The sequence below is a fragment of the Girardinichthys multiradiatus genome, chromosome 17 (assembly GCF_021462225.1).
Source record: "Girardinichthys multiradiatus isolate DD_20200921_A chromosome 17, DD_fGirMul_XY1, whole genome shotgun sequence".
Lineage (NCBI taxonomy): Eukaryota > Metazoa > Chordata > Actinopteri > Cyprinodontiformes > Goodeidae > Girardinichthys > Girardinichthys multiradiatus.
The window spans coordinates 15961628-15976486 of record NC_061809.1 but is presented as its reverse complement, the minus strand read 5'-3'; the positions used below and the strand labels follow the sequence as shown (position 1 = coordinate 15976486).

General features: G+C 39.4%; 1 protein-coding gene across 1 annotated transcript; it reads right to left on the bottom strand.

Moving 5' to 3' along the window:
• Positions 1 to 264: 264 nt before the first annotated feature.
• nudt4b (nudix (nucleoside diphosphate linked moiety X)-type motif 4b) lies at positions 265 to 14551 on the bottom strand. The gene is made up of 5 exons (XM_047390212.1): positions 14072 to 14551; positions 7349 to 7459; positions 5004 to 5048; positions 4739 to 4826; positions 265 to 4120 (listed from the first exon to the last, which is right to left on the bottom strand). Exons 1-5 carry the CDS (start codon positions 14165 to 14167, stop codon positions 3900 to 3902), a joined length of 561 nt encoding a protein of 186 aa, XP_047246168.1. The 5' UTR covers positions 14168 to 14551; the 3' UTR covers positions 265 to 3899.
• Between the last annotated feature and the right edge of the window lie 308 nt (positions 14552 to 14859).

The following is a 14859-nucleotide window of genomic DNA, read 5'->3' as shown; positions in this document are numbered from 1 at the left end:
TTACAGCTTTCAAACATGTCCTGCCCCACTCCACCTCAATGCCAAAGCTCCCTCTCTTGGCACCCTGTCATATGCTTTGTCTAGATCTACCAAAACACAAAGTAGCTCCATCTCTCTGTACTTCTTTAACAACATCCTTAATGCAAATATTGCATTGTAATGACATGTGATAGTAAAATACAACTTTTGCTTGAAATCGTTTGTGAATCTGAAGTAATATCACAACACATAGCCTCCAAATAAATAAACACTCAACAATCAGAGTAAGTTGTTCTTCCTTTAATGCAATGTCTTCCTTCCAGCCCAGATCACCTTCCCATTGAACATCGCATAACATCATGACGAACAGTAAGAACACTTTTCTCCTGATTAAAAGCTTCTGGACAGGATAATGAGACCAGATGGAAATCTGCAAAGACTTAAAACATTCAACAGTATTTCTGCACCTGTAGCGGACTTGTTTGAGGCAGAGCTAAACCGCCTTAGATGGTGAAGAAAACTGCCTTAAAACGCTAAAAATTTGGTCTTTAAGAAGTAAACCTTTTCTACATAAAACATTTCAAACAGTTTGTAGAAACTCATCAAGATTAGAGTTTAATATTTATTTTTGACATATAGATGATATTTTGATATTTGGCACATTAAGTATTAAATTCATCCCCCATAATCAATATATACACAAAGGCAGACAGAAGCAGGCCAAGACCAAAACTTTATGACTGCTCAAACGGGTCAGTCAACGATTACAATACAGGAGATAAGATTTTATGATGAAAACAGAACACAGTGATGGCAAAAGGAGACAACGTTTGGAAAACAGTTTAAAGGTTTCCCTGTACAAAACTGTTTGGTCTGCCAGTGTAAGAAACTGAAAAACATTTTATTTTTTAGTTCAAAATAAAAAAAAAGGAAAAAAAAAAATAAATCTTATGTTTTTGAATATCTCAAAAACCTTTATACATTTTTATTTAAAAAAAATAATTATTTACCTACTGTATTTTATTCATCGCAGGTATTTCAGTGAGTTTAAAATGAAGCTTGTGTTTTCTAATTACACCATATGCCCCTTTTCCCAACGCATTCACATCACAGACATCCCTCACTGTACACGAGCATTTTAAAAATATAGAAAACAGGTTTTAAAGAGAAAACGTACAAGTTAAAAATACATTTCACAATGCCTCTTGAAGTTATTTACACATCTCGAGTGTTCATTCAGCCGTCGAAGCAAAAGGTAGGGAGGATGTTTTTATACAGGTTACGGTTTTTCTTTGCATCTCATCTGTTTCCAACACAGCGGACATAGAATCCATAAATCTGCTCAGTGAAACCGTTTTTTCAACCTATAGGTGCATTTCGACTGCGGGAACTTTTCCAGAGCCATCATTTATTCCCTCGTTTTCTAATGCCTTTAACGGTATAACAACACATAATCAGAGTAGAAATTGAGCCCCCTAAATAACATCCTGGCTGAAGGGTATTATATTTACTCTTAATCTGAACTACTGGGTGGAGGTTCCTCTACCTCTAATTCTATTTCAGTGCAAGGGCTGTTAAATAATCATGTTGTGGGTCTAAAGGACATGGACCAGTTGGAGTTTTCTCTTCTCTTCTATTGCTCCATGAGGTTTAGATTGACTCTATAAAAGCTGTATGGCGTAATCATTGCGACAGAATCGTCAGTTATGGTTTAATTGGTGAAAAGCTTTAAAGGAGGAGTGATCTTCTCAGTGGGTGTAATTTTGCATAAACATCCCAGTTTTGCACCAGACACCAAAAGCCCACACAAAAAAAGAGCAGGGTAAAACACAAAGTTTGGAAAATTAAACTCAGGGTCTCATAACTGAAGAATGCCATAGGATCCCTCTTGAAAAGAGCGTTTTAACATTAGATCAGTTTATCCAGAGGAAATTAGTAAGGGTATTTTCTTTTTTTAATCTATAGATTTATTTTTCATGAGAGAATAAGCAGAAAATACAGCCACTGGTAGATGATTCTTCTTTAATGGACCACTTTATCAGACTACTTTGAAGCATCATGAGGAAAAACGCTGATGTTCACAGAAAGAGCAGAAAATCACTACCAAACACATTAAAGATGTTTCGTACAGGTCCCTCTGTTTTAAATGGAGATGAACCGAACAGATATTTCCTGTAACCGATATCCGATTTTACAGGCAGTTTTGATTCAGACAAAAAACTCACCAAGTAGAAGATTATTTCCATTTATGAATCGACATATATGTCCCTATCCATTATTTGATTTTTATTAAACTCAAAAAAGTGCCTCAAATTACAGGGTTCCTATAAATTTAACACTTAATTTCATTAGTTCATTTAACATTCTGGACATTTGAATTTGGCTTTCAAATCATGAAACAGCCCAGCGATGATGTTGGCCTCTGATTCTCTCAGGGTGGTAAAGGGTAATTTTACAGCATATTTTTCTATGCAACACATCCACTTGTTGAATCTAAACTAGATTTTCTGGCAGTGAATACAGGTTCCTTAATGTGCAGTTTGTCAATTGTGACCACTTAACTCTCTTTGTAAAAAACATAAAAACAAATAGAGGAAATGCAATGTTTTGCTTGGCATCTTCCTCAGACCCGGTTTAAACCAAGTTTTAAGAGTCTAGTAGTAAAAAAAAAGTGTGCATTTATGTGTACTCAGTCTGTAACTCAAAATCCATGTATGAGTTGGACTGAAGCTCAATGTTTGATGTTGCAAATATATGATAAAAAATTGTATTTAAATAGAAATCAACTGAGAAAAGAAATGCATTTTGCAGAAATTCTGATTCTTTCAGAAAATTGGAACAAGGATTAAAGTCTTTAAACCCAAACATTTTAATATCCTGAATTTTTTCCTTAATTATGGAAAAATAAAAACAAGTCGAATTCCAGGTGTGTGCCAGCTGACCAAAAACGGGGGGCTGGTTTTAGTTTTGATGCACAAGAAAAATAAAATCGGGTAATTTGGTACTTGGATCAGCAACAATGAAGAAAGAAATTGGCTGATTTTGACCTTTGGCCAACCGATCAGCGCATCTCTTCTTTAATATCCAAGGAACATCAATTCTCTCTAGAATAAAACCAGAGCTGCAGTCTGCGTGATTTAACACTTGAGATAGGAGAGCACTGATTGAAGGTGGTGTGCACACATTAGTTAGGTAACGCTGCAGGCTGAAATTTAATTAGTAGCACTGTGTCAGACGAGGTCACCAAGCAGGATGATTGCATCCATTTTAAGTTTACTGAGGTAGACCGTATAGAAAACGTTATCTTCTTTCCAAAACTACCCATTTTACCTTATCATTTGATAGATCATTTATCTTTATGTTATGTACTCTTTAAAAAAATTAAGTTTACATAAAATGGAACAAAGGTATTTCTGAAATTGAATTTTTAATAAATATTCATGTGTAATATATGTACCGTTAACATCATGTGTTGATGACATTATTGTTGAAACATTCTGCACACCAACGTGCTCTGGGAGACAGCTACCCTTTTTTCACAGGCTGCACGACACTCTTACAAAAAGTAACCGTGACGGTTAAGAGTGAATTATAACGACTTCAGATTTGACATCTGTACAAAGTATCAATAAGGCATCCCATAATCAAAGTTCAATCACACCAACAGTGTCCAGCATCCTCTTCTCCAAACTGCAGTCTGGATCTTGCCAGCAGAAGAAGTGTCCACAACAGGACTGTTTCCTGCTTAGTCTTTCACCACAGTCCTGGCAAAAGGTTTGGGCAGTCTTGCAGCAAGGGTAAGAAATAATAAATACAGGCGAGCCAAGGCTCTCGAAAAGTTTTTAGGTTCATGCAAGAGACTGTACAGACTTTCTGTAAACTGCCCGAGCCAGGACAGGAAAGTGCGGTGAAGTGAGGTCCTATCTGCAGGAGGAGCCCAGCACGCTGCCTGTCGAGGGTGCGTCGGTGGTCATGTTGTAGTGAGGGTAGTTGTCGTTTGGAGTGGGGCTTGGGAGGATGGAGTTACCGTTAGTCGGTGAGCAGCTGAGCTGGAGCCTCCGCAGGTACTCGGCATGCACAGGTTTGTGGCTCTGCAGCACCTTGATGGCTTCCTCCACGGTGAACCACTCCCGCTTTCGGCCTGCAGATGGAGACAGAGGACATACATCTGTTGGAAGGCTGAACGCAAAAACTAAAACCTGCACTGCAAGTGGAAAACATAACATATTTTCGCAGGTTTTTATGCATAAATCAAAATTAAATATAGATTGCTACTAATGTATGTAAAGCACATTATAACACACATAGATGATGTTCTCTGCGCATCCTAATAAATCACAGCTGTCAAACTCCAGTCCTTGAGGGCTGGTGTCCTGCAACTGTTAGATGTTACTCTCCTGAATTACATAATTAGGTCCTTAGCAGGACTCTGTGGAATGTCGCCGCTTTAAGAGGAAATTTAGTCACCCGATTCAGGTGTGTTGGACTTGGAACACATCCAAAAGTTGCAGGATGTCGTCCCTTGAGGACTGGAGTTTGACACTCCTGTAATAAAGCAAAGACTTCAATACTGGCACCCACAGCTAAGCCCGTAGCAGTTTACTGCAGCTGCAGCCGAGATCTGTGGCCTAGATTTACGGTCACCTGTTATCTCTACATTCCCATTCAGTCTCCGTGTACAGGCCTCCTCATAAATATAAGGCATACAGTATATCTTGCTCAGCAGAGAAAAATGCACATATAAGGACGGAAGCTGTACCTATGTTAACTGAGTCCTCCCAGGCCTCCAGCGTCTCTGTCACAGTCAACACATAAACGTACGTCCGGTGCTTCCGATCCTGGTTTTGCTTTAGGGATCAGGAAAAGACATTGATGTACACATTTTAGAATTACAGTCAAGTTTATTGCCTCAATAACAATCAAATTTAAATTCCTTCTCCATCTTAGAATGTAAAATTTGTATTTCGTTGTTCATTTTAAGTTTTTTTAGATGCGCTTTTTGCAAACATATGTAAGAAGCTCACCTCGAACACACCAAGCAGGCGTCCAAGCTTGCCCTTCACACCAGCCTGGGGAGCAAAGAAACGTTTTTATTTTCAACTGAGAAGACTGATTCCTTTTCCGTGTTGTGAGCAGCCTCTCCGCAAAAATCAGTCAGGCACAAAACAGCATAACAGAAGAAAAGCAGTACGTCAACATTATTTTGTTCCTTGTCTATTTAACTTTACATATTGTCACATTACAGCCACAAAATTCTATGTTGTTTTAATGAGTTTTCATTGTAAAAGACCAACACAAAGTAGTGCAAGGCTGAAGTGGAAGGAAAATAAAACATAAAAAAAAAAAAAAGGTAACAGGGGAGGAGCTGCACAGATCCACAGCTCAGGTGGAAGAATCTGTTGGCAGGACAACTATTAGTTACGCACTAATTTTGGAAGAGGGGCAAGAAAAAAGCCAGAAGAAGTCTTGTTGATACGAGCTAAGGAGGGGGCTCAGCAAATCTCATCAAATGGGACCAAACTCTAACGTTTTGGCCCACAAACAAAATTCTACACAGTGTGAAAAACTAACACATCATCCCCCAATAAAAATTTAAAAATGAGGCTTTAGATCAGAGTCTTTTCATTTGTTAGAATGGTCTAGTCAAAGTCCAAAACTAAATCTGACTGGAAATCTGTGACTTAAAAATACAAATGCACACTACAAATGTTGAAAACCACACATTACTGTCCTATATACATCCCAATAGGGTACTACTGTTGGTCTATGACATAAAAACTCCATAAAACATTTAAATTTGTGGTCAAAATGTGACCAAAGGTTAAAAAAAGGGGTTGAGGGGTACAAGCAGTTTTGCACACAGGGATGTTTGTGTTGTGTTTGTTGTTGCTCCTATCTCATCTCTTTTTAGGGGTAATATTGTCTAAAGGATCATCCAAATGTTAAATGAGGGCTTCGCGTGCGGTACATTACACAATAAAAGCCATATTTATCATTTGCAGTGTCTTATCGCCTGGGTAAAAGCTCTGCTGTCTCCTTATCACAGGAGGCTATTATGTCTGTTTCGTAACAGTTATTTTATAGCTGGGATGTACTTAACACGTATCAAATAGCATATGTCCTTGCCTCCTCTCAGCATGCTTCACAAATATCAGCCTGTCCACTGATGTGTCCAGCAACAGAGGCCCCGAGGTGGGGGGCGGGGGGGTCGGTCTTCAAAGCCAAGTTTAGACTGCTGACGCAGCAAAGAGCATGTGGTTCTCAAACAGGGGTACCTCTGAAATGCCAGGGGACCCCTGAGTGGCCGAGCTACCGTCACTGTAGCCATTTAAAACCTCTTCATCAGTGTGTGCCATGCTTCCAAACATCCAACTCTCCTGCCTGGTTATTTTAGCCAAAGGACATACACAAATGTGTGACAGGTGAGACTAAACTGCTATGATGTTTATTTACTTTGCAATAAACTCTAAAAAAAAAAGAAAAAAAAAGAAACAAGACTGAAACTGTCAATTATGGGAAATTTGTGATTAAAAAGAATCTCCAGGTTTGGCACAGATTTCTGCACATTTATTGACACTTTTAATAAAGATGAATAAAATCCTCTTAATAAACTCATCTGTTACTGCAATAGCATAATCTAACAATACAAAGTGGAGTTTGTTTTAGTTTCATTCAGGAGGAGAACTTTTGAGAAATATTTCATATATTTAATTTACCCTAATAAATCCAATTAATATAAATTATTAGAGCGTCTAGGTACTTTTATACCAGGAAGACAGAATTACTAACTAAAAGTGTGACATAACAGAATTTCTTTAGCCACTCTTCTAAATGGGAAAGATAACAGTACACAGTTAAGTAGATCCCATATAACTTATTCTTCATGGTTCAAAAATGTTCTTTTGTCTTTCCCATTTTGAAGACTGGCAAAGCGAAACAGCTTGTGTCACATTATATTCATACCACAGGGAAACATGAAATCAGAGATTACGAATTAAAAGTTCCCCTGATGTGATTTAGGCATATGAATTAAAGAAAGCATCAGTTACATTTATTTCATAGGATAAAACAGGTGACATTGGAAAAAATAATAATTACTTAAAGTGGAATTTTTTTGCCCACTAAGTAAATGCACTCTTGGATTTTTCTAAACTTTACTATCAAATATTACACCACTGCAACAAGTACGTTTCTTCCAAAGTCTTTTATAAATCTTCACCAGGCGTGCGATTAAACGTAGAGGGCGCTGTGTTTGCGGTGTGTGTATGACCGTCGACTATAGGGGCTGCGAGTCCTGCTTTGTCATTTCTCATTTCATGAATACCATGAATCCCTTTCATATTAAAAACAAGGCCACAGATTTACTGACCTCCTCAAAGACTTCTCGCACCGCTGCACCCCAAGGCTCCTCCTCTGGCTCCATCCCTCCTCCCGGAACGATCCACTGTTCTGGGTGCCGACTGCTGCTGACCAACAAAACCTGCCGTAAACAAAAACATGTTGAGCAAACAGATCTCTTTTTTAAATAAACACATCTTTTTTAAATGTCTTATGTACAAGCCGATGTTAGCTATACCTAAAAGAGTCCCTTGCAGAGTAAAATATGCTCAACTGAGGATATTCTCAGTCCGTTCTCCCTGTGAGGCCTTGTTAAAGGTTTGAATTACCCTACTGTTGCAACGTACACTGATTGGCGCAGATCGCATTCGACTGTGCATGTGGTTTCATGGCAGCATCCTCGTCTTAGAAATCAAAACAGACATAAGAGCATGTGCTGTAGGCATGCTCACATTTACATGATGCACCGTGATAATCATTAACACAGAGGTTCTTTTGACAGGGGGCTTTGGTTGTAAAATATCAGCATCCAACATGCCTAAAAGCTATAGAAGAGGAAGTGAGCATTGAATACAAATGGAGGGTTTAGGCAAAGAAATGTAGAAGAAGACGATTAAGTGTTTCACGTCAAGATTAATTCACGATATCTGCTTATAATTCAGGTCAATCATTGAGTGTAAATGTATGTCAATGACCGAAATGTGCATCCGCAGTTTGAGCAACAGATGGTGAAATTCACCTCCACCGAGCAGCTGATCGGCAGTAATCTGCTGCAGGAGTTAGGCTGTCACTTAATCCAAATTGAGCTTTCGCATAGCTTTCCTTACATTCTCTAATGGGATTGTGGCTGCAGTTACAGGAGGCTCTGTGATCAGGCTCCTCTCGGGTTGAATCAGAGCCAAGAGGCCGAAACAAACTGTAAGCTGCCTCTCGCACGTGCAGGAAAAACCCAACTCCAGCAACGGCTGTAGTGTTTTCTCTAACTTGCTATGAAATACGTGCTAAAGGAAGGAAAAAACATTCCACTGACAGCAGAAGATGACATCTTCTCAGGAGAGTGAGAACTGCAGGAAAGGTGCAAACATGATCTTTTTAACCTCTTTAAGAGGGCTGTGTAATTTGAAGGTGAGCTGAAACTGGACTTTCGGCCTTTAAAAGAAAAAGAAATAAGATGGTAAATAAGCAACAATAAGCTTTAAATATAAATCTACAAAATAAAACCAAAACAAACACACACACTGGAGAGAATGACATTTGGATAAATGATGGACAAACGAATTAGGGGTATGGAAGGTTGAACAAATGCAAAGATGCTCATATTCATTAAAGTATTTTACATATTGTCATGTGACAAGCACAAATTCTAATATATTAATCTGTGATCACAGCCCCTCCATTATAACCTGGGTTGTATGTTTAGGGTCATTAGCCTGCTGCGAGCTGAACTTCAAACCCTTGTCTCTAGTTTTTTTGGCCTTCTCCAACAACTTTTCTTCCAGGATCATCTTGTTTTTAGCATCCCCCACAGCATGATGCTGCCACCACCATGTTTCACAGTGAGGAAGATGTGCTCATGGTGAATTCCTGTGCCCGTTATCTGCAAGAAACATCTTTTTTGCAAGACGTCATCTAAGCAGACCACCTTCTTCCACGTTTGCAGCGTCTCGTTTACAGTCTGATGCAAACAGGACTTTCTATGGCTTGCATTCAAAAATAGCTTTGAGTGTTTGATCAATAGTTATCTCATTCTCCCACCTGAGCTGTGGATCTCTGCAGCTCCGCCAGAACTACCACTGTTAGGGCTGTTATTTTTGTCACTTTTTAGTTTTTTTTTTTGCTTGTAAAAACAGGAAAAAATAATAAATTCAATTTCTCTGTACTTAAAACAATAATCTCCTTTTTATGTTGGTCTTTATATAAATGCCCAATAATAGCTTGTGGTTGTAAAGTCACTAAATGTGAAAAGGTTCAAGGGTAATGCGTACTTTTGAAGGGCACTGTATTTAGTTGTGACAGGAGACAGTTTTTCCATACTTACCCAGACCTGGAAATTTATTAAATCAAATGCCCTTTTTTCCCCAAATTGCCTTAAAACCCCTTAAGAGCCCAAATCGTCTTTTTCATCACTGTAACTTCAGGTTTGTCCCTTTATAGGCTTACTTCTGTCCGATTAAAATATTTATTTTCTCTCATCCCTGTCTGCCTAACAGTGTGAGGCTGCTGACCTGCAGCCAGCAGGGCTTATAGGGAGCTCACTGCTGTGGATGCGTTCTAAGCAGACAGGGAGGGATGTAAACGAAACAAAAGCCGCACAGCTTCCGGTCGCAGCAAAGACAAAAGACATTCCTGCTCTGTTAGCTCCATTTTTATCTTTTTGTTGTTGTCAGAGACGAAGCCGCATTGGTCAGCAGCACATGATTTATTCAGGGTTTTTTTTTTTAAGTGAATTTGGGATTGAATGTGCAATACATAATCATACTATAAAATGATTTAGCAGGAATTCATTTCCTTAAATGCTTGGGGTTATTTTTCTCTGATCTCTACCAACCAGCAGTAGCTCATCCAACACAGGCAGTAATTTAAAGCGGGCCCAAGAACCAAAACAAAATAACTCACATCATGATGAGAGCTGGGTCAACAGTCAGCTGACAGCTGAAACCTTACCACAGCAGCTACACATGCGTTTGTAAAGAGGATCAAGATGAAGGGAAAAACCTCTGAGGAAGCACTGTACTGTAGTGATAAATGACGACATTTCACTGGCAAACACTACAGATTTCTGGCTAACCGGTGGCAACGGTTAGCCAGAAATCTGCCTGATTATCTGAACAAGATTTAAATCCTGTTCCAAACTGTAACGTTCAGGGCTTTAGAGTACAAAAATAACCTAATATATATATATATAAACACAGGTGATGACAGCCCCCAACAGGGACAACAGGCAAGAATATTCCTGAATACATAAACAGGTCCTGCTTCTCCCTAAAGAGGAACGCCTGGAAGCTGTCAAAGAAAGCTCTGAATGCCAGAATGGGCATGGCACCAGGAGGAGGGACTAATGGGAAGTGCAAAATCAGGGCTGCTAAAATTGGACTAAAGCCACTGAATTACACAATAAACAACAGTGAAACTTCTATGTTTCAGGTTATGTTGTTTGTGGGAGGGTAAAGCAGACTATAACACTGATCAGGTCCTTCTCACTGGCCCAGGATAACATTATTTACAACCTGCTGCAACAGTCACCCCTATGGGCTATGATCTGATTATCTTACTGGTTCAATAAGCGTTAGACATCCATCTGCTTGAATAACTACCTTTAGTTTAATTAGATAAAAACTTTCCTCTAGAAGTATTGTTTAAATGAAAAGTTACCTTTATATTGTTTGGAATCAGAAATTATCAATGCAAGCCTTAACTTTACCCTTAAAGTGGGACAGATTATGCCATCTACTGTACATCGGTAATGCTAAACACAATGCAATCAATGGCTTCTCTGATTTAAAATGCTGCAAGAAACCAGATATGTGGGTCCACCATACTGGTGATCAAGTGGTCCGAACGTCAAAAATCCAATCTTTGACATTTCAGCGAACAACTCTCTTTGGGGAGGACGTTACTTAGGGAAGAAGACCCAAAGTTAGCCATTTTCAATATCAATGAGGAGCTTAAAAATGAAATCAGAGTGAGTGTTGAGGATCAGGAAGCTATAAAAAGAAAGATGTTTTTATACAACATGCCAAGATGTGTCAGTGGGTCATTCAGGCTGCGAGAGAGTGAGACTTGCAGCAAACAACAGGAAGGCTGAATGCATTGTCAACGAAGTTTCGGGGTTTTACCTTTTTGAGCTTTCCACCTTTGTTAAGGACCAAACTGGATTTGGAAATATTGGCAACTTTTTGGAAATCTGAGTAAGGATCTATGTTCTTTATAAGGACTACAGAGGCTGCTGTTTTAGTAATGCTAGCTGTGCTAAAAACCAAAGTAGATACTGAGGAAAGTTTGAAATATCAGCCCTGTAAGTCCTTTTTTTTCAAATTGTTAAAAAATTGTGACTGCTTTTCTGGGACCCCCCACACACACACAATGTGGCATAGATTAATTATTGGCCTCTTACACCAGGAGGGCAAAAAAGAACCATTCTGAATCCTGTTCCTATAGCTTCTTGCTATATTAATAAAAGACCAATTGGATTCCATTAAAATTGTTACAATAAGACCAGAAAGCAGTTCTGTATTCAGTCCTTTTGAAATCATCTGCTGACCACAATAGTTAGTTGTTTTTTTATTTGAGCGAAATTGCCATTGACAGTCATATAAAAACACTAAGGACAGGTACTGTAATTTGGATTGATTATTGCGGGGTAACAGACATTTGAGAACATTCCAAGAAAATCACTTAACCTGTTTGTCAGCTGCACACCCATCCATTTGACGCAGTTTTAGCTGGCATCGTCTTTTTGGAAAACATCTGAGAAGTTTGATTTAGTTTCTGTTGTTTGCTAAAAACGGACAGCAGAAACCTAAGGAGCGAAAAAGGCTTTCAGGGATCCAACGCTGTGCAATTAAGTGTACTACTCAGCTGTCACTGCTGTCCCTCTGCATTGTCCAACTCGTTACTGGATTGTTCAGTCGCTGTCACACAGTATCATGACTGTGGCGGTCCACTCTCTTCTTTTCCTCTCCAATACAAAACAGCCTGACAGCGTACACAGCTCCGATTAAACAACAGCCAGGTGTCGTGTGTCTGAGAAGAATTGACTGTGTGTGTTGAAGTCGTGAGCTTAAGGAAACCAGATAGTGGTTGCATAGCTTGGTTATAATCAAAGCACCACTTTGGTTCGCTTACAGGATCATTCGAATGATTGAATGAGTAGACATGTCAAAACCTGAAATTCCTGGGGGTGGTGGTGATACACAATTCTCTGAACTTTCTTTCAGGTAAGCACTGTTCAGGAAATTTGGAGAACAACTTGAGAACAAGGCGCTCCAGATGTTCTGAGAAACTTTAGGCAAGAGTGCAGGTAGAAGTTGTTGACGGTACAAGTCTACAGCTGTACCATGAATGCACAAACACAGACTATTTCCAAGTCTCATCACCAATTTAGCCAACAAATATTAGCTTCAATGAAACAAACAGCGATGCAGAGGTCGAGGACATGAAGTTACAGATAAGTGTGTTTTAAAGCCAAACACTGGAACGTCTACGCGGTGGCCGCCCATCTACAGACGTCAATACCTGTACACTGTGTAAGGGTTAGGGTCGCTTTTGATCGCTTCAGTTTTTCATACTTTTTATACATGTATTTCAAACACTTATCTTGATTTTTGTTTTGTTTTTCAGTGTGGTATCTCAGGGAAAAAAGAAGGGCCCCAATAAAAGTAGTCCTTTATCACTTCAAGGTAGGAACAATTTACCTCTTCCATTATTGCAAAGTAGGCTAGAATAAAATATCATCATTACTCTGGTATATTTTACAACATTCAACACTTAACTAGTTTGTTTTAATTGTCTGTATGTTCCATAGATGATGAAACACAAAATTGAATTTGACTGCCAAAATGGTAGTCTGTTTAAAGCCTGTTTTACTGCTTTTTTTTTATATATCTGGACCAGTTTAGATGAGCTTAATCAGAGCAAAACACTTTTTCAGACTGCAACTTGTGACTGATCATTCATCTTCAGTGATTTTTACCTTTTTGTGTTTAGCCACAGCTATGAGTGTACAGCTTTGTACAAGTTTGGGCAGTTACTTTTGTATTTTTTTTCAGGCATATTCCATTTAAGTATAACCTAAGTTATAACCCCAGCTGTGTAAATTATTAAGATAAGTAGAGGTTGTCTAAAACAAGACTTTCTGTAACGCTTTAATCAACACAATAAGTAAGAAGTCAAAGTAAAGCTAACATAATTGTTTTTATTGGTGTAATGAGACATCCTTTTTGTAATTCAGATTATTTTCATATACTTTAAGACCCATATTTACGACCCAATGCATTTCCAATTCAGATTTTTCAGAAAACTTATGGGTAAAAAAATATTTAAAGAGATTACTTTAAGGTTTATTTTTCAGGTTACTGTCCCTTTAAGAACCTCTGAACACGCCAGCTACGCAGAGGGTGAAGGCCGGCGGGATGCAGCGGCTTTCATGACTGGCTCCCGCTCGGACATAGATGCTGGCGCTGCTGTATGAAGCTATATTTGATTTTTAAATATAGAAAATTTGTTTATGTCCTTAATATCCCTCAACTAAACACGGGACTGCTTTAAAAGAACACGACCAACACCGAAAGCCTCGCCCTCTGGGTTGCTACGTCTCTCATGCAGCTAGCAGGATGTTAAAACGTTAACCTTCAAAATAAAATCTTTTTTTGCCATAATGGCGTACTTTGAAGCCTGCACTTTAAATTGAGGGTTTTATTTTGCAAGAATCGACCGCTTTTCAGTTGTTGTTTAGAAACCTCACTTGACATCGGCGCCTTTTCTCTACGTACTCCTCAAACTAGCCCAAACTGGCTGGCCCCGGGCGCATCAGCAGCGATGGTAACAGCACAGACTCAAGGCGTTACGACACAAGCAAACACAAATACAACATAACGCTGAAACTATAAATTATTAATGTGTAGCATAAACGAATTTGGCAAATTGTATTTGTGACCGCCCCTCCAAGTACCCTGAATGACGGGCTGCAGCCAGGCCAGAGGCTGACAACAGAACCGCTGAAAACTAAACATATCAGTGCGCTGCGGGGTCTCACCTCCTCTTCCCGTTCATTCTTGAAGCAAAGACACGCCGCTCTTTTCTTGAAACCCTCTCCGTCGTACGTCCTGGTCTGGTTCGGTTTCAGCTTCATTACGGTGGCTTTCTGATTTCCTCTGCCCTTCTTGAAGATAGGAACCGGCAAAAACAAGCTTCAGTTCAGTTTGTGTCCAAAGAGTTAACGGCGGTACCGACTCATTGCCGCCTGCATCCAAGGTCCAAGATTTTCAGTCATCAGCTGAGTGAGGAGGTTTAAAGAGATATCCCTTTTATACAACCCTAAAATTCAGCTTCCCTTAAAAAACACAATCCAGTCAAAAATGTAAAGCTCAATGATCTCCAGCCAGCGGTAAATGTAAGGTTCCGCGGGGTCCAGATCTTATGAAGACTACACCTCTTTAGCCCTCCTCTGGATCCATACATGCGGGGGATCTGAGGCAACGAGGAGCTCATTGGCTGAGCTCCTACCAGTGGGCGGGGCTCCGCCACTGCTCACAGCAGTGCTGATGAACATGTAGAGGTGCAGCAAGAGCGTTTCACCTATGGCTGACGGGATGTGCAGTCCCTGAACAGGATAATAAGGTCTTAAAATGGATTTGGGATTTTTTTTTATACCTTATTAGAGTCTCATGTTGACTAGGTTTATTGACATTCTACTTTAGCTGTGTAATGCTCTGTAATATTGTTGCAATATGGATGTATAAGCTCTGTTTCACAGAGTGTGTTTACCGCAGAGGGTAAAGAGGAAACATAATTTACTTCACTTTGTGTTGGTCTATCTGTCAC

Excerpts from the sequence above, each read along its gene's own strand:
- nudt4b (XM_047390212.1), bottom strand. The coding sequence starts at position 14,167 with ATGAAGCTGAAACCGAACCAGACCAGGACGTACGACGGAGAGGGTTTC. Across the intron at positions 4,827-5,003 it reads GCCTGCTTGGTGTGTTCGAG|CAAAACCAGGATCGGAAGCA; the intron begins GTGAGCTTCTTA and ends TGATCCCTAAAG. Across the intron at positions 4,121-4,738 it reads GGAGGACTCAGTTAACATAG|GCCGAAAGCGGGAGTGGTTC; the intron begins GTACAGCTTCCG and ends CTCCATCTGCAG.